The sequence below is a fragment of the Narcine bancroftii genome, chromosome 4 (genome assembly GCF_036971445.1).
Source record: "Narcine bancroftii isolate sNarBan1 chromosome 4, sNarBan1.hap1, whole genome shotgun sequence".
NCBI classification, from domain to species: Eukaryota; Metazoa; Chordata; class Chondrichthyes; order Torpediniformes; family Narcinidae; genus Narcine; species Narcine bancroftii.
Genome location: NC_091472.1, coordinates 276570214 through 276597036, shown reverse-complemented (window position 1 = coordinate 276597036; position 26823 = coordinate 276570214). Strand labels below are relative to the sequence as shown.

Below are 26823 nucleotides of genomic sequence, written 5' to 3'. Positions count from 1 at the left end.
TATTTATTCAAAGTATTACAGAGGTTCAACCTACCAGAGAAATATATTAATTGGACTGATGCATTATATAAGGGACCAATGGTGAAGATGACAGTAAATGGATATATATTGAACCAATTTAAATTAAGCAGGTCAACTAGGCAGGGATGTCCACTATCTCCTTCACTGTTTGCTTTAGCTATAGAACCCTTGGTAGAACTGATAAGAACAGAAAATAAAATAAAAGGGATAAAAATAAAAGAGAAGGAATATAAAATCAGTCTATTTGTAGATGACATCATAGTATACTTAACAGAACCAGAATTATCAATAAAAGAATTACATAAGAAATTGAAGGAATATGGAGAAATACTGGGGTACAAGATCAACACAAATAAAAAGTGAAACGATGCCAATGAATAATGCGGATTTCACAAAGTTTAAGAAAGAATCGCCATTTCAATGGCAAACAGAAGCAATCCGATACCAAGGTATTAGACTAGATAATATTCTAGACCACCTATACAAATTAAATTATCAGACATTAAAGAAGAAATTACAAGATGACTTAGAACATTGGAAAGATTTACCACTAACACTGACAGGAAGGGTAAACTGCATTAAAATGAATATCTTCCCAAGGATACAATACCTATTTCAATCGTTACCATTTCCCTTAACAGAGAAATTCTTCAAAGAGGTAAAGAAAATAATAAGGAAATTCTTATGGAAAGTGGGGGTAACTGAGGATAACACTAGATAAATTAACAGAATGGTACAAACAAGGTGGTTTGCAGCTACCAAACTTTAAAAATTATTATAGAGCAGCACAATTAAGATATCTATCAAATTTTTATCAAACAAATGAAAAACCAGATTGGAGCAGGTTAGAGCTAGATAAAATAGGCTAAAGGTACCAGAACATATACTTTATAAGTGGGATGAAAAACTGGTGTAACATAGAATTTCACCAGTACTGCACCATGTGCTCAACATTTGGAAGAAGATTCATGTAGAAAAGAAAAAAACAAATTACCAACTACCAAAATTATTACTGATGCAAAATCAACTAATCCCTTTCACAATAGATAACCTTTCCTTTAGAGAATGGGAGAGAAAAGGGATCAAAAGAATAGAAAATTGTTTTTTGGGAAATATATTATTATCTTTGGAACAAATTAAGTACAAATATGGTATAACACATGGTACAATGTTTGCATACCACCAACTGAAAACCTACTTAAAGGACAAATTGGGAAGGAGGCTGAGGTTACCAGAAGGAAGCAGCTTTGAATATGGTCTTACAGACACAATGATAATTAAAAGATTTATAACAAACATGTACATCAAGCTGCAAGAGAAAAAGAATGAGGAAACAAGCTGTAAACCCAAACAAAAATGGGAACAAGATCTAAAGTTAAAGATAAAAAAATGAAAAATGGGAAAAGCTATGCTCCGGAACGAGGAGAAATACAATATACAAGAGATTACGCATGATACAATATAATTGGTTACACAGGCTATATATCAAACCCCAAAAATTGAATAAATGGGACCCAACAGTATCAGATAGATGTTTTTGCTGTAAGAAGGAAACGGGAACAACAGTACATTGCAATTTGGGCATGTGAGAAAGTGGAAAAGTTTTGGGAAGATCTAAATCAGGTATTAAATAAAATCACAAAAAGCAACATACCAAAAAATCCAGAGATCTTTCTTCTAAGTAATATAAGAAGTAAAGAACTAGGCCTCAAATTGTATGAAGCACAAAAAAGATTTATTATGACAGCTTTAGCTGTAGCAAAAAAATGTATAATGTCAACCTGGAAATCAGAAGAGAGCCTGAGAGAAGAGTAATGGTACATAGAAATGAATAAATGTATTCCACTGGAAAAAATAACATATAATTTAAAAAGTAAAATCACTGTATTCGAGCAAATTTGGGAACCGTACATGGAACACAACAGAGAGGACCTACCGCGGACCTCCACCCTCTAAAATGATAGAATGAGAAGACGACGAAATGAACTGACCCAGTGTGTAAAAGTAGATGACACAATTTTCTTGTTTATTTTCATTGTGATGACATTGTATAATGGGTTTATTGTATTGTATATGTTGAACGTTTAGTGGGTAGGGAGGGGGTGGGAAGGAGGGAGGGAAGGGAGGGGGAAAAAAGGGGAAAAATGACTGTGTATATTCAAGAGGGAAATGTTTGTGTGTATTTTGATTAATATGGCTCATAGTGTGAAAAAAAAATTAAAAAAGGGTGCAACTAAAATCACCTGAATGTTCAGAAACATCCTAAATAAAAGATTAATTTCTAGGTGTATTAATGCCTGACTTAATAACACCTTATCCGAATATTCCTTTGGTTCTCAATATTACATCACAAATTCTCTGTTGACTGGTCAAAGCTTTAGAAGATGAATCTGCTTTAGTTTAAAATCATAACAATTCTTTGAAAATTGATTCCATCCTTAACACAAGGAGCAGCTACATACTTTGCAATCAAAGGAATGGAAGAGGAATGCCTGTGAATCACATTATACTACACTATTGTTCTCAGATTTTGATTATGGTAATAGAATAGGTTAGAGTTTTCTGCTTCTTGTTAGTTTAATTATTCTCTTCAATAGCTGGAAATTATGGGTGGTTAGTGAAAATTCCTTGGCTGTGTTTGTGGAATGTGCAGTAAATTGTGAATCCCCAAAAGAATGTTCAATTCTTACCAATGATGAATTTTGGAAAGTATTTTCCCATAAACACTAATATTTTTATTTTTCTTTCTTCTTCTTCTTTGGCTTGGCTTCGCGAACGAAGATTTATGGATGGGTAATGTCCACGTCAGCTGCAGGCTCATTGGTGACTGACAAGTCCGATGCGGGACAGGCAGACACGGTTGCAGCGGTTGCAGGGGAAAATTGGTGGGTTGGGTTTGGGTGCTGGGTTTTTCCTCCTTTGTCTTTTGTCAGTGAGGTGGGCTCTGCGGTCTTCTTCAAAGGAGGTTGCTGCCCGCCGAACTGTGAGGCGGAAATATGCACGGTTTGAGGCGATATCAGCCCACTGGCAGTGGTCAATGTGGCAGGCACCAAGAGATTTCTTTAAGCAGTCCTCGTACCTCTTCTTTGGTGCACCTCTGTCTCGGTGGCCGGTGGAGAGCTCGCCATAGAACACGATCTTGGGAAGGCGATGGTCCTCCATTCTGGAGACATGACCTACCCAGCGCAGTTGGATCTTCAGCAGCGTGGATTCGATGCTGTCGGCCTCTGCCATCTCAAGTACTTCGATGTTGGTGAAACTACACACCACATTGAAGTATGACCATCATCCCTTAGATGTCAGAGAACCACCGAAGCATTCTGTTGGTCCACTCATTCAAAAGCCTCTTGTCAACTTTATAATCTAACTCGTTTAGTGTTTCCCTTCTCTCCTTTTTCCCCTCATCACAACCAATATTCCTATCAATGAGCAGTAGTGTTTTCTGAATTCCCTGTTGCAAAATATATGAAACATTTATTTTTATGGCACCATTTATTAGTCTCCCCTACGCATGGCAATATAATTAGCTATATATCTGGTTTTGGATTATTGCATGTTTAAACAGGATTTATTCACAGTAAATCATGTCCAGGCATGAACTGCACTTCATTAGAAACTGTTCAAGGCAGTTATCCTGATTTTGAATGTGCCAAATTTGCTTCTTGTGCTGAGTAGAGCCCATTGCTCTACTGACTATACACCCACAAATGTGTGGCCAGGCACAATTCCAATGTCATCTACAGGCAGAATCACAAACAGCAATGAGGAAATGCCCAGGAGGGAGATAGAGCAGCTCATTGAATAGTGTAGCAACAACCACCTTGTGCTCAATGTCAGCAAAATCAAGAAGATGATTGTGGACTTCAGGAAGAATTCAGGGGAATATGGTCCCATCCTCATCAAGGGCTCAGTCGTGTAGAAAATCAAGAACTTCAAATTCCTAGTGTCATCTCTCCAAGGATCTGACCAGGAGCCTCCACATTGATGCAATTACAAAGAAAGCTTGCCAGCGGCTAATATTTTGTCAGGTATCTAAGTAGGTTTGATATGTCACCAAAGACTCTTGTAAATTTCTATAGGTGTAGCGTGGAGAACATTCTGGCTTGTTGCATGCCTGCTTGATAATGGAGGTACCAACTCTCAGGACAAGAATAAATTCTAGAAGGGTGTTAACTCAGCCTGTGACATCACAGACACCAGACTTCACTCCATCAAGGACATCTTAAAAAAGCATCCTTTATCCTCAAAAATCCCCACCACCCAGGCCATGCCCTCTTCACTCTGCTACCATTGGGATAAAAGTACAGAAGCCTAAAGACGAGCACTCAGTGGCACAAGGACAGCTTCTCCTTCACCATCATCAGATTCCTGAATAATCAATGAACCAAAGACTCTGCCTGACTTTTCGTGCACAATTACTTTTATTATAATTTTATTTTTATAGCAATATCGTAAGATGGTTATAATATGAATGTTTGCTCCATGATGCTGCTGCTAAACACCAAATATCATGACTTGTTCATAATAATGAATCCCGATTCTGAAAACATCAACAATAACAAACCAATAGTCCCTCTATAAAATATTAAGAAATTCATGTGGCCAAAATCTAAATTATTTACAGGTACACAATCCTTTATCTGGACATCTAAAATCCAGAAAGCTCTGAAAACCGGCAGATGGGGAGAGAGACAGCACCACGAGTTGGGAAGGCCGGGGGAGAGACCCACTTATATCTGGCTTTCTGAAATCTGAAAAAATATGAAATTCGGAACACACTGTCCCCCAAGGATTCCAGATTATGGATTGTGTACCTGTATTATTAAATTTGTATTCAGAGTTAGCAATTGGAACTGGGGCTCGAACCTTGCACTGTCTGTAAGGAGTTGGTACGTTCTCCCCGTGCCTGTGTGGGTTTTCCCCGGGAGCTCTGGTTTCCTCCCAGGGTTGTTAGTTAATTAGGTGGCAAGTGCTCAAGGGCCAAAATGCCTGTTAATGTGTTGTATCTCTAAATTTGTATAAAAATAAAATGCAATCACACATTACTCTGCATTGTATATACATACAATGGTATAATAACATGGATTGTATCCCAAATCAACATTATTATTTCATAAAAGTTTCTGGTTTTTGTTCATTATCACATGCCAATACAAAAAGGAAAAGTTTGTTTCACCTGCCATCCAACAAGTTTATCCATACTGTAAGGTAAAAACATCATGAGATGGGACCGGAGAAGGAGTCACTCAGTACTAAGGAGTAACAGGATGCAGGTGTGACCTTGTACGCTCAAGATAAGTTTGGCACTAACAAGCTGATGAGCAGCAGACTAACAGTGAAGGGTAGCAACAGCTTATTCATTGGACAGTGTAATGGTATGATAATTTACTAAGTGTGTGTTCTGAGGTATAAAAAAAACACCACTTGCTGATTCGGGAGAATGCGCCTTCTCCAACTAACACTGTTAGTTTCAAGTGTTACAATCCGGTAATAAAGAACCTTGATTTCGACTCAGTCTGGTGTCTGACTCACTCATTCTCGAACAAAGCAGACCTAACAATACTCACACACCAAAAAAAAAACAACAGGTCAGAGACTAGAGATACAAAGCGAGGTTAGTTTGAAATGAGTAAGTGCAACATAATTTTACTTCAATTATATATATTCATTAAAGTGCATAATTTTCATGTCTCAAGTACTCTTTTTCAAGCAACAATTTACCTCTGTCGATAATGATGAAAAAGCAAGCTTATTTCCCAATGGATTTTTTTTCACGGATACATCAATTTCACCAAAAATTCCCAATGAACAGCAATCAACTTGCAGAGTGACTGCATTAATAGTCTCACTATTGCTACTTTGCCAGTTTTTCTCTTGTGTGTCTGTCAGCTAACTATCCCAGACTGCAGTGGCTCATAACTCAATGGCATAATCTCTGAGCAGCTAGCTTCTAGTTACCTCTCAGGGAACATCCTCCTCTCCAACAAAGAGACTATTCACCTGCATTAAGGAGCTCTAAAAATAAGTCATAAGTCACAGAGGCACACACCCACAGGGTTAGAAGGAATATAGTGATGCAGTAGCACATTGAACCATGTTGCATTTTGATTGCTTCTCACATATTGAATTGATTTGTTCTGACTTACAGATATATGCAGATGTGAACGTTGAGATGATCAGTGACAATGGGTTGGCAACATGGAAACCATGTCAAAGAATACATGTTATCAGTCATCAAGTCAGGAAATGTTGATTAATATCTGACCTGAGTTGCTCCAGTGTTTGTGCTGAGACCATCCCAAAACTGAACACAGAAATGCACCAATTCAATCTGTTAAAACAGTGGTTCTCAACCATTTTCTTTCCACTCACAAACCAGTTTAAGTATTCCCTATGCCATTAGCGCTCTGCGATTAGTAAGGGATTGCTTTAGGTGGCATATGTGTGAAAAGAAAAAGTTTGGAAACCACTGTTTTAATCGTACTTAATTGACTCGTTATGTGCGTGGTTTCATAACTCCAAAGGAAATGGGACAATGACAATTTCTCTCAAGCAAAATATTTCAGTAACAATTGGGTCAAGAGCAGTGATTCTCAACCTTCCCTTCCCACTCACATACCACCTTAAGCAATCCCTTACTAATCACAGAGCACCGATGGCATAGGGATTACTTAAAGTGGTATGTGATTGGAAAGTAAAAGATTGAGAACCACTGTGCTGGAATCATTAGGAGAGAAAAAAAAACTAACCTTACTAATTATGCACTACATTTATAATCTAAAAAAATATGAGAACAATGCTATGATGGGACTCCAATTTGAACATGAATTATATTTATTTCTGGAGGGCATTTTCTCATGCTGAAAATTCCAGAGTTTGGACAACTGTGGATAGGAAGCAAAAAAAAATAGAGCAATAATTCTTCTGATTTTTGGCAGCTGGATTATAAAATGAAAAAATCTTATCTCTCTGCTATTGCTTTTACAATTAATTAGGAAAGGATTAACTTCCCAGAGAGAAAAAAAAAAGAGGTCATCTAGTTCCCTGAATGTTCTAAGTAACTCATAGGCCACTCAGAACAAGACAGCAAACAAGAGTCACACCATAACCACAGCATTTCAAACAAGGTCCACAGTCCTTCAGTTCACAGGTCTTCAGGCACACATCAGAGAACACTGTGAAAACAATGTGGTTTTCAACCTCCACCTCCTTTAAAGGCAGGGAATTTCAGACCTTTTCTACCACCATTTGCTTTCCTCTTCTCACCTCTGCTCCTTTCCCAATTCCTTTTATGTCCCTGCTTTTTTTTTTACTCTGATAGGTCACTTCAATTTTATTATCTCATTTGTTCAATTTACCTGAATACTCTTACCTCTGGAAAGTTTATTCATTTTGATCAATGGACCTCTACATTCAAGGAAAAATTGGTAAGAGTTGGGATCCTACAAAGTAGGATAGCATCTCATTTCATTTTACACACAAAAAATGCTGGAACCCCAAGCAAGCAATGATCTACAATGGGAATTCAGAAGTACAGGACATTCTATCTTGAGAAAAGGTTATTGCTGATCTTCTGCCCATCAGTCCCACCATGCGATTAGAGACATCATTCATGTTAAAAATGGTCACAGGGAGAAAATTAAGGTATTCATTTGGTTTTAGAGTGTGGCATGTTTCTATATCCTCACAGGAAATCTGTGATTTTGTGATTCTATGATACATTTCTTAGTTTTAATGGCCTTTTTGAAAATCTGCACAAAATGTTCTGCTTCCCCCTTAGTAATTTGTTGGTAGGGGGTTGATGAGACATGTAGTATACTGTTATTGCATAGGAATACCTTAAAGGCATACGATACAAACTGCGAACCATTATCGAAAACCAAATTAATAGGCGATCCATATAATGCAAATATATTTCATAGTCTTTCAATTGTCTGGTCTGTTGTCGTTTTCTCATATGTTACACCACCGGCCATTTAGAGTGTGCATATGTTACACCACTGGCCATTTAGAGTGTGCATATGTTACACCACTGCTCATTTAGAGTGTGCATGTGGTACACCACTGGCCATTTAGAGTGTGCATGTGGTACACCACTGGCCATTTAGAGTGTGCATATGTTACACCACGGGCCATTTAGAGTGTGCATATGTTACACCACCGGCCATTTAGAGTGTGTATATGTTACACAGCTGGACATTTAGAGTGTACATATGTTACACCACTGGCCATTTAGAGTGTGTATATGTTACACCACCGGCCATTTAGAGTGTGTATATGCTATACCACCGGCCATTTAGAGTGTGCATATGTTACACCAGCGGCCATTTAGAGTGTGTATATGTTACACCACTGGACATTTAGAGTGTGCATATGTTACACCACCGGCCATTTAGAGTGTGTATATGTTACACCACCGGCCATTTAGAGTGTGCATATGTTACACCACCGGCCATTTAGAGTGTGCATATGTTACACCACCGGCCATTTAGAGTGTGCATATGTTACACCACTGGACATTTAGAGTGTGCATATGTTACATCACTGGACATTTAGAGTGTGCATATGTTACACCACCGGCCATTTAGAGTGTGTATATGGTACACCACTGGCCATTTAGAGTATGCATATGTTACACCACCGGCCATTTAGAGTGTGCATATGTTACACCACTGGACATTTAGAGTGTGCATATGTTTCACCACCGGCCATTTAGAGTGTGCATATGTTACACCACTGGCCATTTAGAGTGTGCATATGTTACACCACTAGCCATTTAGAGTGTGCATATGTTACACCACCGGCCATTTAGAGTGTGCATATGTTACACCACCGGCCATTTAGAGTGTGCATATGTTACACCACCGGCCATTTAGAGTGTGCATATGTTACACCACCGGCCATTTAGAGTGTGCATATGTTACACCACTGGCCATTTAGAATGTGTATATGTTACACCACTGGACATTTCGAGTGTGCATGTGGTACACCACTAGCCATTTAGAGTGTGCATATGTTACACCACCGGCCATTTAGAGTGTGCATATGTTACACCACCGGCCATTTAGAGTGTGCATATGTTACACCACCGGCCATTTAGAGTGTGCATATGTTACACCACCGGCCATTTAGAGTGTGCATATGTTACACCACCGGCCATTTAGAGTGTGCATATGTTACACCACCGGCCATTTAGAGTGTGCATATGTTACACCTCTGGCCATTTAGAGTGTGCATATGTTACACCACTGGCCATTTAGAGTGTGCATATGTTTCACCACCGGCCATTTAGAGTGTGCATATGTTACACCACTGGCCATTTAGAGTGTGCATATGTTACACCACTGGACATTTAGAGTGTGCATATGTTACACCACCGGCCATTTAGAGTGTGCATATGTTACACCACTGGCCATTTAGAGTGTGCATATGTTACACCACTGGCCATTTAGAATGTGTATATGTTACACCACTGGACATTTCGAGTGTGCATGTGGTACACCACTAGCCATTTAGAGTGTGCATATGTTACACCACCGGCCATTTAGAGTGTGCATATGTTACACCACCGGCCATTTAGAGTGTGCATATGTTACACCACCGGCCATTTAGAGTGTGCATATGTTACACCACCGGCCATTTAGAGTGTGCATATGTTACACCACCGGCCATTTAGAGTGTGCATATGTTACACCACCGGTCATTTAGAGTGTGCATATGTTACACCTCTGGCCATTTAGAGTGTGCATATGTTACACCACTGGCCATTTAGAGTGTGCATATGTTACACCACTGGCCATTTAGAGTGTGCATATGTTACACCACTGGCCATTTAGAGTGTGTATATGTTACACCACCGGCCATTTAGAGTGTGCATATGTTACACCAACGGCCATTTAGAGTGTGCATATGTTACACCACTGGACATTTAGAGTGTGCATATGTTACACCACCGGCTATTTAGAGTGTGTATATGTTACACCACTGGCCATTTAGAGTATGCATATGTTACACCACTGGCCATTTAGAATGTGTATATGTTACACCACTGGCCATTTAGAGTGTGCATATGTTACACCACGGGCCATTTAGAGTGTGCATATGTTACACCACTGGCCATTTAGAGTGTGCATATGTTACACCACTGGCCATTTAGAATGTGTATATGTTACACCACTGGACATTTCGAGTGTGCATGTGGTACACCACCGGCCATTTAGAGTGTGCATATGTTACACCACCGGCCATTTAGAGTGTGCATATGTTACACCACCGGCCATTTAGAGTGTGCATATGTTACACCACCGGCCATTTAGAGTGTGCATATGTTACACCACTGGCCATTTAGAGTGTGCATATGTTACACCACTGGCCATTTAGAGTGTGCATATGTTACACCACTGGCCATTTAGAGTGTGTATATGTTACACCACCGGCCATTTAGAGTGTGCATATGTTACACCAACGGCCATTTAGAGTGTGCATATGTTACACCACTGGACATTTAGAGTGTGCATATGTTACACCACCGGCTATTTAGAGTGTGTATATGTTACACCACTGGCCATTTAGAGTATGCATATGTTACACCACTGGCCATTTAGAATGTGTATATGTTACACCACTGGCCATTTAGAGTGTGCATATGTTACACCACTGGCCATTTAGAGTGTGCATATGTTACACCTCTGGCCCAATTAGAGTGTGCATTGACAACAATCAGGAAGTTTCTCTCATGAAAGCACCAGCATAATCAAGGTGAGTCCTGTGCCATGGTTATGATGGCCATTTCCATGGGTTAGTTTTAGCCTGAGTCATTTTGGGATGTATATCTTGACAAATGCCACATCTTCTTACCATCTGTTCAATATCAATGCTTATTGAGGGCCACCAGATATGCATATATTGCCAACACCTTCATCCAAACCAGCCCTGGGAGGTTGTTGTTGAGCTCTGATAAAATAGTCATCTGCCATTTTGTAGCCATGATTATTCCTGGTTCTCCCACAATAAACAATCTTCTTCAACTGACTTCATAAAAGATTCCTGGTACAGATGACAGGGCAGAAAACACTTTTTAAAAGTTATTTTAATAATGTTTAAGGCTTTTTGTAAATTTATTAATAATCAAATAATTTTTTGGTAATTTTTCACTTTTTCATTAAAAACAATTAAATGTTTAATTTTCAAAAAAGACTAAGTATCAGAGACATTTATAAATTGAAAAAAAAAGCTCAAATTTCAGCGATAGAATTTCATCCAACTTTTGTAGCTTATCTAAGTCTTGAATGACATTTCAGAGGGCAGGCCTCAAACATAAACAAATTGAGCCCTATTCATTGACACATTTCTATTCATCTCTTTGCTGCCAAAAATAAGTTGGATCAGCCTTATGAATCCAACATCGATAAGTGCACGAGGATAGGAACTACAGGAAAAAGGTCAGATCCAGATTCAATCAGAATTTATTATCATGAACATGTCACAAAAAGTTATTGTTTAGCGGCAGCACGACTGTGCAAATATTGCTTTAAATTACATTCCAAAATAAATAAATAGCTCAAACAATGGGAGGAAGTGAGGTCACGTATGTGGTTCAAAGTCCATACAAAAATATGATGGCAGAGGTGAAGAAATGGTCCTGCTGCTATTGTGTGCTCATTTTCAGGCTTGTGTACCTCCTTCCTGATGGTAGCAGTGTGAGGAGGGCATGGCCCAGGTGGTGCAGGCTCTTGAGGATAGAGGCTGTTTTCTTAAGTCACCACCTCTTGTTTTTGTCCTTGATGGAGTGAAGACTGGTACCTGTGATGTTGATGGCCAAGTCAACAACTCTGGAGATTTTTTTTTCCTGTTAGAATTTACTCCACCATGTGAGATTTGTTGATCTGCACACACATTTTTATTCAAAAAAGGAGGATTGATATTCCCATAGATTTAGAGATTAATTGTTCCCATCATTAATCACGATAAATGCTCCATCCAAATAAGTCAAACACTAGCCACATTATTATCTGGCCACTAAAACTACTATAATTAAAATACTGTTTCATTTCAAGTTAGTTCAATTCAAACATAACGCATCTTTGAGAAAATTATTTAAATAGAAAACAATCACTTTGATGAAACAAAATCCCATTGCTTCTCTACCAAAAGAACCAAAAGTTGTTCATTCCTAGTTTTGGAAAAAATATTGGAACTTCACTGAATATTTCACAAGAAATGAGGCATAGGAATCAAATAAAATTCCAGATTTTTTTTTCTCATTCCTACCTACATTGAACATCTGTCACAGGCTAATGCTTAATAGAGGTCAAAATAAAATCTTATACCTTTAAAGATACATGATGTGCAATTTCAAAGTTCAGAATGTGACAGAAGCCAAAAGTTTTTTATTCCTGTTCATGTTGTGTTCTAACTAAATCACACGTTTCTTTGAATTCTGTGAATGTTGAGTTTTATCCTCTATTATTTTGTACTGATCCTTCTGAGATTAAATATCACATTTTTACAGATGATTAAATACTCATATTTTTGCTCCATTTTTCATCAATGTAATTTTACTGAAGCCCAAGTTTTAAGCATCAGGATTATTAAATTTCACATGTTAGCAGTCGCTGCAGAATAGTCCAGACCAATTCTGTGCACTGCTCATTTTTAGCGATTAAGACTCTTTGGCTTGGCTTCGCGGACGAAGATTTATGGAGGGGGTAAAAAAGTCCACGTCAGCTGCAGGCTCGTTTGTGGCTGACAAGTCCGATGCGGGACAGGCAGACACGATTGCAGCGGTTGCAAGGGAAAATTTGTTGGTTGGGGTTGGGTGTTGGGTTTTTCCTCCTTTGCCTTTTGTCAGTGAGGTGGGCTCTGCGGTCTTCTTCAAAGGAGGTTGCAGCCCGCCAAACTGTGAGGCGCCAAGATGCACGGTTTGAGGTGTTATCAGCCCACTGGCGGTGGTCAATGTGGCAGGCACCAAGAGATTTCTTTAGGCAGTCCTTGTACCTTTTCTTTGGTGCACCTCTGTCACAGTGGCCAGTGGAGAGCTCGCCATATAACACGATCTTGGGAAGGCGATGGTCCTCCATTCTGGAGACGTGACCCATCCAGCGCAGCTGGATCTTCAGCAGCGTGGACTCGATGCTGTCGACCTCTGCCATCTCGAGTACTTCGACGTTAGGGGTGTAAGCGCTCCAATGGATGTTGAGGATGGAGCGGAGACAACGCTGGTGGAAGCGTTCTAGGAGCCGTAGGTGGTGCCGGTAGAGGACCCATGATTCGGAGCCGAACAGGAGTGTGGGTATGACAACGGCTCTGTATACGCTTATCTTTGTGAGGTTTTTCAGTTGGTTGTTTTTCCAGACTCTTTTGTGTAGTCTTCCAAAGGCGCTATTTGCCTTGGCGAGTCTGTTGTCTATCTCATTGTCGATCCTTGCATCTGATGAAATGGTGCAGCCGAGATAGGTAAACTGGTTGACCGTTTTGAGTTTTGTGTGCCCGATGGAGATGTGGGGGGGCTGGTAGTCATGGTGGGGAGCTGGCTGATGGAGGACCTCAGTTTTCTTCAGGCTGACTTCCAGGCCAAACATTTTGGCAGTTTCCGCAAAGCAGGACGTCAAGCGCTGAAGAGCTGGCTCTGAATGGGCAACTAAAGCGGCATCATCTGCAAAGAGTAGTTCACGGACAAGTTTCTCTTGTGTCTTGGTGTGAGCTTGCAGGCGCCTCAGATTGAAGAGACTGCCATCCGTGCGGTACCGGATGTAAACAGCGTCTTCATTGTTGGGGTCTTTCATGGCTTGGTTCAGCATGATGCTGAACCAAGCGATTAAGACTAATGAAAACAAAACCATCGAACACAAAATCATTTCTTGTATTCTGTATCCTGAGACTATCTGCACAGGTTAATATGCCAGAAGCTGGAAAAACATCATTGCACTTGTACAAATAGCAGAAAAGAAAATCAAGTGGAGGTAGGCAGCTGATTTTCTTCATGTAAGTTCAGAAGTTTCCTGTAAATCTTCTGCTTATTTGGATCGTTATTATTGTCCACAATTTACACTTGTATCCTGATATCAAATTTCTGATTTCATTAAAAAAAACATGTCAAGAGAGGATTCTTGTTTTGTGATTGAGATCAAATTCAACCTTTGTCAACAGATATGCTGCCTGATAGTGACTATGTTACACAGTGACTTCAAATTTTAGTTCGTGATTTCAATTAAAACTAATTATAGAAGTGGACGAGAAACTTCAGCAACTAATATATAGAGCATATGGGAATAAAATTCCAGACAATTTCAAAGGGGCCACTCATAATATTCAGAGACACGTTCGCCATCCTGACTTTCTCTTTCGTGTAAATTCAAATCTGACATGATTTTACAAAATTTTCAGACAAGATATTCATACTTAATGGGCTGGATTTTAACGTTCAGTACATTTTTGAAAGGAAACTGTCCTGATGAGTTATTTTGAGGTCTGCCTGAGGCAGCCTGATACTAACTGATGTGTCTCATTAGCAAGTCCTGCAGGTAAAAGTAGACTGATGTCTTCTCATCTTTACCCTCCTTCGCCAAGCCTTACTCCTTCCACTTTCATTTGCCCTTTGTCTAAATGTTAATTCACTCTATCTAACCCTATTTCACCTCTTACATACCCCCAAACCTCTCAACCTCATTTGTAATATTAGCTCACCTCTTCTTGAAGTTAGCATCCATGTCTTGATCTCTGCACTTGAATATCCTCAGCCTGGTTTTACCATCCAGTTGACTTATTTGTTTAAGTTCTAACTTTTAGTGTTTGCATTTCATCAATCTCCCCTTCCCATGAACCTAAATTGCTCGTTAACAAATTATTATTCATTTTTAACAGCCGATCTATGATTTTATCTTTATTAATCTTCCCAACTTCATACTATCTCAAATTAATTGTTTTTCTTCAATTCAGGCTTCTGGAACATTCCACATTTAATCACTCTATCACTGGTGAAAAAAACCATAAGCTCTTGATTTGCACCTTTAAACATTTTTTTCCCCCTCTCCTTCCTTTTTAGAGATTCTCATAGAAGTTTACCTCTTTGAACAAGGTTTTGGCCATCTGCCTCAATCTCATCATCTAACACGACTCTCATATGAGAGCCTTGCAATGTTTTAATGACTTTTTCTTTCTTATTACTCATACCTTTGATGTTAGAGCAGCTGAACTTTTGTAGCATGGATCAAACTATGATTAAACATATTAAAAATATTTCAATAAAATCTTATATTTGTTCAACTTCTATCCCAACATAAAATTTCAAATTATGGAACAAAATGTAGGGCATAAATTAAATGAATAATAATTTATTTCCACGTGTATATCTAATTTTTTTAAAAAATAAGCATATTTCAAAGAAACTATCAAATTTATGTCAAGCACAATGTAAAACTGAGCTTTACATATAAACAGGAAATACTCTACATTTCGGACTGTGCCTACATGGAAGGAAACTAAATGAATGCTTTACATCATTCTTCTCGAATTGTTCCCTGTTCTGAAGAAAAATCATCAATCTGAAATATTAACTCAGTTTCTCTTTCCACAGTTACCACCAGACCATTAGGATATGTCAGGACTTTACTTTGCTTTTCTAGTATAAAATCTAGCTGTTCAACCAAATTGCATTGAAAGGTAATTAAAAATATGTAATTTTAAATTTAAAAAATACTATCTTCTGTCCTGAAAGTTACTAATATGGTTGAAATGCAGGTTTCTATTCTTGCACCATTTCACAAGATTTTCCCCCTCTTCCCTGTATCATCACAATTGCTCCACAGCAGACACAAAATCATTGGTTTTCCACTCAGCTCTGAATCACCTAGAAAACAACAACTTCTGCTCTTCATCTACAGCTCAGAGCTGCTCAACAAGCTCCAAACGTTGGGCCTCTGCACAACCCCCTCCCCCCGGAACTGGATTCTTGACTTCCTCAATGGAAGACCACAGTCAGTACGAATTGGAAACAACATCTTTTCCACACTGACGACCAACACAGGTGCACTTCAAGGATGCTTGCTTAGCTCACTGCTCTACTCACTCTACAACTATGATTGCCTGGCTAGGCACAATTCTAATGCTATCTACAAATTTGCCAATGACACCATAGTTGTCAGCAGAATTACAGACGGCAATGAGGAAACATACACGAGGGAGATAGATCAGCTAGTTGTGTGGTACCACACCAACAGCCTTGCATGCAACATTAGCAAAACTAAGGAGATGATTATGGTCTTCAGGAATAAGTCTGGAGGACACAAACCATTCCCCATCAAGGGCCTTCAGTTGAGATGGTCAAGAACTTAAATTCCTGGGTGTCCTGGAGCTCCATCTCAATGCAATCATGAAGAAAACTCACCAACGGCTATACTTTATTAGGAGTTTGAGGAGATTTGGTATGTCACTGAAAACTCTCTACAATCTCTACACGTGTACTATGGAGAGCATTTTGTTGGTTGCATCATTGTCTGGTACAGAGGTGCTAATACTCAGGACAAGAAAAAAGTTCAGAGAATTTGTTAACTCAGCCTGCGGCATCACAGGCACCAGTATCCCCTTCATGGAGGACATCTACAAGAGACGTTGTCTTAAGAAAGAAGCCTCCATCCTCAAGGACCCCCACCACCCAGACAATGCCCTCTAATCTGATGCCATCAAGAAAAAGGTACAAGGGGCTTGGCGTGATGGCACAGAGACTAGACGTGTGATCCCTGTCCTCCCTGGTCAGACTTTTAAGTACCTGTTTTTTAACCCTTTATTTTCAATTTTAAAAATTTTAATTTTTTGTTTGATATCTTAGTGAGTCATTATGGCTAATGTAAAAAAAATTAAGTCTCAGTTACAAAAGAAAATACAGTTTTGAAGTGCAGAGGAATTAGGGCCTAAATGACCTGGAGCAGCCTCGGACTCGATTTCAGCAATCTCCAAGCCTCAACGATCACCGGTGGGGACAAAAGTTAAAGCAACAGCTACTTACCAATCTCAAGATGGCGCTGGTTTGACCCGTTTTCTGGAGGAAGAAGCGTACTCCCGAGAAGCTGGGCACGAGCCTGGAGGCTTGTTGCAAAGAACAACCCCTTTGGAAGAGATCCAGGGAGCGCGTAGAAAGAGGATTGTAATGTTAGACACACAGTCTATAGCAACTGTGGATGTGACTAACCCTACTCATTACAGAGGATTTCATAATTTTATAAATAAATGGTCTGAGGGGGGAGGAAAGTGACCAACCCCTGAGGAAGTCGGTGGGCCGTCATTGGATCTCCAAACCCGCAGTAAAACAACTAAAATGCTGCCCTTTGAAGTACAAATAGAAGAGGACTTACCTTACTCGGCCACTGCACAGGAAATGGAAGAAGTGCTTGAAGAAAGTGAGTTACAAATTACTGAACCGGATTCTGCATTCCAAATTGCATCTCAGCCTGTTTATATGATCTTGGAAGGCATTGCTTCCTACTTGGATGTCATTACTGGTCAATTGAACCAGCTGGTTCAAATGAATACAGATATGAGATCAGAATTGACTGCGGTTAAGGCATAAGCTAAAGAAAACTGGGAAAATTTTTTAAAAATTTGAAACTTCCTTTTCTGAATGTAAGCAACAAGTACAATCCAACACAGAAACAATAGTAAAGGTGGAAAAATAAGTTAAAGGTTTAGGAGCCCGGGAAAGAGAATTAACAAAAAAAAAATAGACTATTTGGAAAATCAAAGCAGAAAAAATAACATGAAAATTGTGGGTCTGCCGGAAGTTCAAGATCCTGTCAATTTTTTTTAAAAATTGGATTGCTCAGATGTTAGCGGAAGAGTCTTTCCCTGATGGATTGGTATTAGAAAGAGCACATAGAGCTGTAAGAAGAACACCTTCACCTGGTCAACCTCCAAGAGCTGTGATAGTTTGTTGCTTGAATTGTTTTGATAAAGAGACAATTCTTCGACTTGGAGTTGAAAATGGAAGACAAAGGGAAGCTCCAATGATAATCCAGAATAGTAGAGTTTTCTTCTATCCTGATTAGAGTCAAGATGTTATTAGACGCCGACGTGAATTTAATCCAGTTAAGGATGTTTTATGGCATAAAGGTTACAAATTTACTTTTCGTTATCCCGCTGTGTTGAAAGTATTCTATGGAAACTATCACTCAATTCTTTGAGAGTGTACATGAAGAAATGGTTTTTGCTAACTCGCGACCAGATGTCAGAGGACAAAGAAGAAGTCCACCACTACCTCCAAAAAGAAAACCTGATGGTTTTGGAAATGGGAAAAATGGCAGAAGTGGAAAGAGTGGGAATGGAAAGAGTTCACCTACTCTTGAAATGAGTTCATCATCCGGACTGGAATTTCAAGGCTGAATTGTTTTTCTTGTTAATATTTTTGATTGGCTGGCTGGGGAGGAGGGGATTTCACTGATTTCTTTGTTAGTCATCAGTCACTAGTGGGTAATTCCCACCCAGTTTTTTTAGTGAGTTATTAACTTTTGGTAGTTTTTTTTTGGGGGGGGGGGTTTGTTGCTTTTGCTGTTTTTTTTAATGAATATTACTTTTATTTGGAGGGCCTATATATTTTAATTGGAGGGTCCAATATATAAAAATTTTTTCTTTGTTATTATTAATTTTGTGATTATTGTTGGTATTTAGTAATTGTATTAGATATGTCACATTTGAAATTTGCTACTTTTAAGGTTCAGGGATTAAATAACCCGATTAAGCGTAAGAGAGTTTATTTTTTAATCAAATGAGAGAAGATTTTGGTATTAATGAGAATTCTTTATCCGTTTATTATCAACTTCGATCTTTAGTAAAACAAGTATTTGGAAGAGATAAAATTTAACCTAAATTGACTAAGTTTGAATTTTTTCTTGTGACTGTACCAAAGAAGGGATATATTTCACTGATGTATCAAATACTACAAGAGAGTATGGAAAAAAATGGGATGGGATAGATCTAAGATTAAATGGGGAAAGGATATTAATTTTGCTTTTTCTGAGGATGACTAGTTAGATATCTGTCATGATAGTGTTACTAGATTGATAAATGTTTGTTATGCAATGATTAATTACAATTTTTTACAGCGATTGTATTTAACACCTGAAAAGTTTTTAAAAAATGGTTTTAGTGAATCAGACTCTTGCTTTAGATGTGGTAATTTGGTTGGAACATTTTTTCATGCTGTTTGGTTATGTGTACATATACAATCTTTTTGGAAAGCAATTCAACTGTTTTTGGAACATTTGTATAAGATTAAAATATTTTTAGGCCAACAATATTTTTGTTGGGTCAGTTGAAACCTTTGAAAGATTTGGGATTTACAAAATTTCAGATTGCTTTTGTATATTTAGCTTTATCTGTAGCAAAAAAATGTATAGTAAGTACATGGAAAAATGCTAATGTGATTGATATTAATAGATGGCATAATGAGATGGATAATTATTCCTTTTTTTCTTAATAAGTGGTCTTTATATTCAGAATATTTACATTTAAATTTACTTTGATTAGATTTTAGTGCATATCTTTTAGTTTATATTTTAGGTTTTTTTCTTTTCCTTTTTCCTTTTTATTTTAATTTTTTTATTGTTCACAATATGTATCTTTTTCCCATTGTATGTAATAACCTTGTTGAATGAATAAATAAAGTCATGAAAAAAAGAGAAAGGTACAAGAGCCTGAAATTGACATCTCAGCACCAAAAAGACAGCTTCTTTCCCTTTGCCATCAGATTCCTGAATGAATAATTATTCGCAAACATTGCCTTACTTTGACTTTTTCTTGCACTATTTTTATTTATTTTGTAAAGTAGTTTATCTTAATATTTACATTGTGATGCTACCACAAAACAATTAATTTTATGACGTACATGACAATAAATTCTGATTCTGATTCTATTGCTACTCGTTGTCGCTGATGAGGCCAACTACTATTGTGTCACCAGCAATCTTGATGAATCTGTTGGAGTGAATCTGGGATTGAAGTTGTGGGTCAGTGGCATGAACAGGAAGGGTTGAGCATACAACCCTTGAAGTGTGCCACTGCTTGGTATCATGGTGCTTGATGTTCTGCTGTCAACCTGGATAGACCGTGGTCTTTCTGTTAGGAAATCCAGAATATAATTACTGTGAGGAGTGTTGAGCCCTATTGAGGACAGCTTCACCACCAACCTCTGGGGTATGATTGTATTAAGCACCAAGCTGAAGTCAGTGAACAGCAGCCTGGCGTATGAAACATCATTCCCCAGGTGGGTCAGGACAGCATTGAGTGATAAGGCTATAGCATAGTCCATTGAACGGGTCCATCTGTAGGCAAATTAAAATGGGTCCAGGGTCTCTGTGAGGTTCGCTTTGGCACATTCCAAATGCTCGAAGCATTTAAAAATGGTGGAGATCAGTGCTACTTGATGATAGTTATTGAGGCCGTCACTGTCATCCTCTTTGGTACCGGGATGATGGTGGTAGGATCATTGTCACCTTACTCTGTTGAACATTGTTCCAAATAATTAAAGCTTCATCTCTGTCTCACTTTTTCTTTTTACAAAATCTGATAAGTAATATTGTACAGAGAATAATTCAGCATTGTATGTAGATGTGACTCGTTACTATTTTTGCTGTATATGGTTACAGATGTCATAGAAGATCATAACTCCAAAATATAAGTGTAATTCTGCTCATCTAAGTTAGAAACATACTGACACAGCCTTGGTTAAATAAAATCTCCACTTCTTGAGCAAACAAATTGTATAAAATATGATATAAACCAGTAGGGAAATGAATTCAAAAGTTAGGCAAGATAAAATTTGAATCCTTAGTCATTCTGTCAGTATTACAGTCATACATTGCTTGTGTTTAGCCAGCTGGGGCAGGCATTTTTCCCAAAAACTCTCACCTGGGGAAGGAAAATAATAAATATGGTACATTTTCAGTTTGTAATCGTTATGCAATAACTCAATAAATGTGGATTAAGCAACTGCATTTCTGGTAACTTGTTTCAAGTTTAAATTTTCTAATTAATGCCTACAATATAGAAATCTAAAGCTTTGAAGATACAATAGTGTAATACAGGAACAGATTTACTGAACATGTAGATGAAAAAGAGAAGAATTTTTACCTTGCTCCCATCAATTCTATTATGGAGTCTGACAACCATCAAAGCTGCAGACACAGAAATTTACATAAATGAAAGTTGGAAACAGTATTACCCCTATCAGGTTTGCAAAGTGGTGATTATTTTCACCAAAACAAAAAAAGAGAACGTGGAGTGACTCATGGGTCAGTCAGTTCCCATGGAGAAAAATGAACAGTCCGTGTTTCATAGAGAAACAGAAGCTGAAGGTGCTGGAATCTTGAGTAGACAAAGAATTGCTGGAGTTCAAAAGGTCAGAGAGGATCCATGGATAGAAATGGTCAGATTCCACCAAAAGATCCCAGATATATGTTTGATGTGGTCCAAACCTGTGCACATACTGTATATTAACAGAAAATTAGATGATTGAACCAACTCAAATTTGTACAAGTGCCCAGCATACACATGTGGGAGCACAGTAAACCTTTCCAGAATTACCTTACGTCCACACAAAGTACAATTCCATCACTTGACATATAACAGTACAGCACTAAAATGGAATTTCTAGGCCCCGCATTTTCACAAAGATACAGTTAAAGGAATGTTCAAGTTTTGATGGGTACCTGGCTAAGAGTTGGAAATCTGAGGAATTGTTTCTACGTCTGTGAAAAACAAAATACAAGCAGCTATCTTAAAGCAAAAGACAATGTTTATCAGGTAGAGCAAGATGAATGGCAGTGAAGAACGAAACTCACTTTTCACAAAACTAGTTTTATGTTATACTCTGTATAATGTACCCTGAATAACATCACTATTGGTACAATTAATAAAATACAATTGATCCTAATGTCTGAAAGGAAAAAGTTAAAATATTCCACAAATAATGAGCATAATTTTTCACAAGGGAATTAACCTGACTGAATCTTCTCTGACAACCCAGCATTTGATTTAGCTTTGTGTAAACCATAAACGAGTGACCAGATACACAAAATGAGCCCATATACAGATACCCTATGCAGATTGGTAGTTGTCGGATATGTGAATTTTATGGTGGCTTGAGATTGTGCATTGTATGATTGGCAAACTAATGGCGAGGCATGGAATTTCAAAGCTGTATTACTTATTTATTTATTTTCCAAGATTTTTTTTGCTGGTTGCTTGAATTCCAGATAACAATTTTACTGTAATTACTTTATCATGTCGGCTTCTTTTAATAGGTGAAGCATTCTCTGACATTCATCTACTTGAATGTACAAAATTAATTTCAAAGGCAAACATGATTTGACAGGTTGAATGTAAATTGTAATAATATTAATCTGCGGCAGATTATATCTGAGGAAAGTTTCAGAACTTGCTCCTATCCCAATTCAGTTTTCTTAGTTGTTAGATTACACCATCACCCTGGCCATGTTCTATTCTTGCCATGACCTGCGTGCAGGAGGTACAGAAAACTGAAGTCTGGCACCTCCACGTTCAAAAACAGTTTCTAATCAGGCTCTTGAACCCTCTGCTCCCCCTCCATCACCCTAACTTTAACACTATTTCAAGACCACCAAACAATTTTCTGTCGTGCTCACTCAGCACAGTCAATTTATTTCCAAATGTGATTTTTTTTTCTTCATTTTTTAAAACTTTCCAATACATTATCATCATTTTTACACTTGTTTTGTGTTGTTAATTTGTTTTGTGGACCTAGGAAGCTGCAGAAATTATGACTTTCATTGCATCTGAGCATTGTACTTGTGTATATAACTACAAACTTTATTCATTCATAACTATCAGTTTTCCATGAGGCAGCAAACTTAGACAATCTATCACAAATCTATGTTTAATTAATTGAAGTGAATGGTAACTGTGCCAAACTTTAGATATTTAATTTACATTTTTAAATTTAATTTTTTCATTAAAAAAATATATTTTAAAATATTAAACATTTAAATGTAGACATACAGCATGGTAACAGACCATTTTTGCCACTGCTGTCCACTTGCATCAAATCGACCTACGACCACGTTATATTTTGAACAGTGGGGGGGGGGTCGAAACGGAGCCTCCAGAGAAGCCCCACGTAGACACGGGGAGAACATACAGACAGCGTGGGATTCATATCCAGGCTCCGATTGCTGATGTCATTACAGTGTTGTGCTAACTGCTACACTAACCGTACCGCCTCTTATTGAAACAGCTTCACTGGGCTGACCAACAAGATCAGAAAGTTCAATTGCATAACATTGGATTTTTTTCCAGAATCATCCAACTGATATTTGCTTTTCTTTTCACATGCAAAATAGGGTAATATTTCCAGACCTTTGACATCATACAGGAAATGTAGCCAGCCACCTCATGTCATGAATCAGTGTGCAATCTTAGACAGATTTTTGTACCAATATTTGACACAACTGCAACTCTTCTTTCAAGTTTCAAATTACGATCAACCTCAATTGCCAGTCTTCTACCTAACGTCCAATGTTTTCTCCACCTGCATGAACACAGCTGCTAATAGTATGATCTTCTATCACTCTGCTCACCAACACAATAAATTCTCCTTCAACACCTAGGCACTGATCATGGTCTCCTCTTCCTCAAACAGGTTCTGAAAACTAGCAGTAATACTTTATATGTTAAACAAAATGATCTTCATTGAATTATGTTTATACATGTGCTTTCTGTGAAGTTATCATGTCAAGAAAACTACATGAAAGTAACAATGTGCTCAATTGTACTTAGAGTTATCAATTACCTGGAGATAATGTTCTCATTGATATTTTCATTTGACCCAGGCAACATTAGCACAAAGCATTGGTGTCAAACAAATTTGCAATCCCTTTCAACACTTTGCCAAATGTGAAAGAAAGGAAAGGAATCTACAACCAAGTCAGGCCTCTTTTCCATTCAGTCTTGGGCTCAAAATGCAGAAAGTGGTATAATTAACTTTGCAATGTTACCAACATTAGAATAATGATTAGTGCATTATTTCCATTCCTGATGATAATGGATAAAAGATAAGTAATAATTGGTGCTTTCTTCTGATAGATCATCTTTTAGGCCATGAAGGTGAAAGTTTACTTGTAAAATTAAACAAACAAATTTGCCATATGTGCTCATATCAGGTCTGATTTCATATGAATCCAAGCATAAATAAGAAATGTAGAACCGAGTTAAAATAAAAGTTAATTTCATTTCCTCTTTATCCCCATAATATTCATTGAGAATACAAAAAGAACACCAATATTTTAAAGACATCATTAAAATTAAATTCTTGGTTCCCATGTGCTTTAATACTTCTCTTGTTCAATTTATTTTGAAATAATTTAGTATCTTGTTATTTTCATTATCCTCAAGAAAAAAAAAAATGGCCTGATAATGGTTCTTAAGAATCGGCATCTTTTCCAGAAGTCAACAACTACAGGAACACAGTGGAAAAAGGCATCCAAAGGGAGAAAAAATATTTACATTAAAATTACACCACTTAACCTTAATTATTTGAAAAAAAATATTTGAGGGAATGACAATTTTTTAAAGAATATAACTTGTATCAATAATTTACAATCAATAATCAAGTTTTCTAACAGTGTAGGATTTGCAAATAAAATTGTGATTATGTGCAACTGACATGTACAAAATCCTCTAAACTGATAATTGTTTTGCATGCCACATAAAATGTTTGTTGTCATCCAAGAGACATTGTTGGATGCTCTTTGGATTAATTATGCTAAAATATGCATTTTCTTCTTATGTCTTCATCGGCTATTTTTGTAAGTCTGAAAGTTATTTGCTATCTCTATATTGCACGACTTCTGGTAATAGTTCCTGAGGCTACTTCAGAGAATGGACTATAACAATGACAGGAAGACCAAGTGTGATGAGCAAAACATCTATCTTGAAATAGATTCATGAACTAATGGTGTGTGCACCATAAACCAATCACTTGGTTGTCATTTTAATCAGCTCCATTAATTTACAACTTTTCAAAACTGAATTCAAATGTTCAGAGGACCTCAATCCCCAATAAATAACCAATGCATTGAAACACTCTAAAATCCGGTAATGTAATAAATGTGTGTCACATACTCAATGGATTTCTCATTTTACTGATTGAGTATTTGAGTCAAAACACAAGAACTAATTATTGAAAAAGTGCATTCAATCAGTGCAACACGCAATTATTTCAGATGTGTACTTACTCTCTATAATTACTCTTCTGTCAGTCCAGTCATCATTAATAAGTTGAATATTTCCAAAATGAACATCACTCATGAATATCCGATTGGTCTCCTTTGTGTTTCGCCGGTAATCAAAGGCCAAGGCAATCACATTTTTGAAGTATTCCGGTTTCTCATAAGGTCTAATTGGAGGATTTAAGTCAGTTTCATCAGTGAGATGAATGCTCTTTAATATAGTTCTTTCTGAATAGAGCAAGTATCCATCATAATCACGACAGCTAACTGAATCCTCTGCGAGTACACTGTATGAACATCCACAGGTCTTCTGACCTTTTCCACGGTATAAACAAAGCTGCTGGCATCCACCGTTATTCTTTGCACAGATATTGGTACCTGTCAGGATGTAGTTTTCAATTGTTAGATCATCCAGAACAGTTAATGAGCTTTGACATATGTAATGCATGCAGCAGGGGGAAAAAAATAGTTTTAACTCTAGGATTTTTGATATTCCTCAGACTTGATAGTACCCAACGCATACCAATGTTTGATGAAGTTGATTTTATACTTCAATACTTTACTCACGTTCCCCAAGCAGTAGGAAGCAAAATAAATTACTTGCAAATTGGAGGAGATGTGTGAGAAGCTTGATTTTATTTAGGCATACCTGGCATGCTCTTAATTTCAATTAAGGTAGCTGATGCTAACTTGAGGTTCCTACTCCACATGATAGCTGTAGATTTTCTGCAAGCTTTGTCAGCTTGTGGATTTTAAACAAATATAAACCTTGCATGTTGAATTAAGCATGCAAAGCATAAGTATGTTAAACTGATTCTGATTTGTGGGAAAGCACAAAATTTATGCTTCATCCTTCTTTGTACAAAATACATTTCTATTTTATCCAAATATTTTCTAAGAATTCCATGTCAGGCTTACATGATGCAAAATTTGAACAGTCAAATTTCACCTATCATAGAAAGATAGGTGAAATGACCTAAATCCAAATCTAAAATAGAGAAATCTATGCTAAGAAAAGGAGTAAAGAGAAAGACTGCATTATCCCTCCTGTGTTGAAGCTTGAGGGAATCCTTGGGTTACTTCAAAACAAATCTTTACCATTATGTCTTCCTTATTTTACAAAGCAACTGAATTCCGACTTCAGTCTCTCTCTGCCATGCAGGTTTCCCGTCTAAACACCAAGTTAGAACAGAATTCAGATTGCATTAAATGAATATGATCTCAATTTTAATAAATCTAGAAAGTGCCCCTCACACATTGTTTTGCGAGTTCTTCATCTGTCAAGATGCAGTATATAGTTTGGTTAAGATTAGAAATTATGTACAAGGATCTGTTCACTTTTTGCTGACGCAGCTCATCTTCTGGTCTAATAAACATTAAAAATGACCCATTTCTGCACTTGCACTCAGCTTTGCCACCATTACATCAGTGGAGGATCTTTTTAAAGCTTACAGGCGTAGTTGAATCTTACTGCACAATATTTGGTTAAAGAAAAGCTTTCATCAGAGGTGTTCTGAGCAAATTCAACCAAAACAAAACTAATGTTGGAAGA

The 26823-nt window shown here is 37.7% G+C and overlaps 1 protein-coding gene across 14 annotated transcripts in view; it reads right to left on the bottom strand.

Annotated features, from left to right (window-relative positions):
- LOC138761991 (low-density lipoprotein receptor-related protein 1-like) overlaps positions 1-26823 on the bottom strand; it is a 1165126-nt gene that overhangs the window by 362238 nt on the left and 776065 nt on the right. For all 14 annotated transcript variants that reach the window (XR_011356692.1, XM_069935089.1, XM_069935091.1 and 11 more), the window contains one exon: positions 25278-25649. Coding sequence is in view for 13 of the 14 variants with exons in the window: in XM_069935089.1 (XP_069791190.1) it covers positions 25278-25649 (372 nt within the window). In the remaining variant the exon portion in view is untranslated. The remainder of the gene's footprint in view (positions 1-25277; positions 25650-26823) is intronic.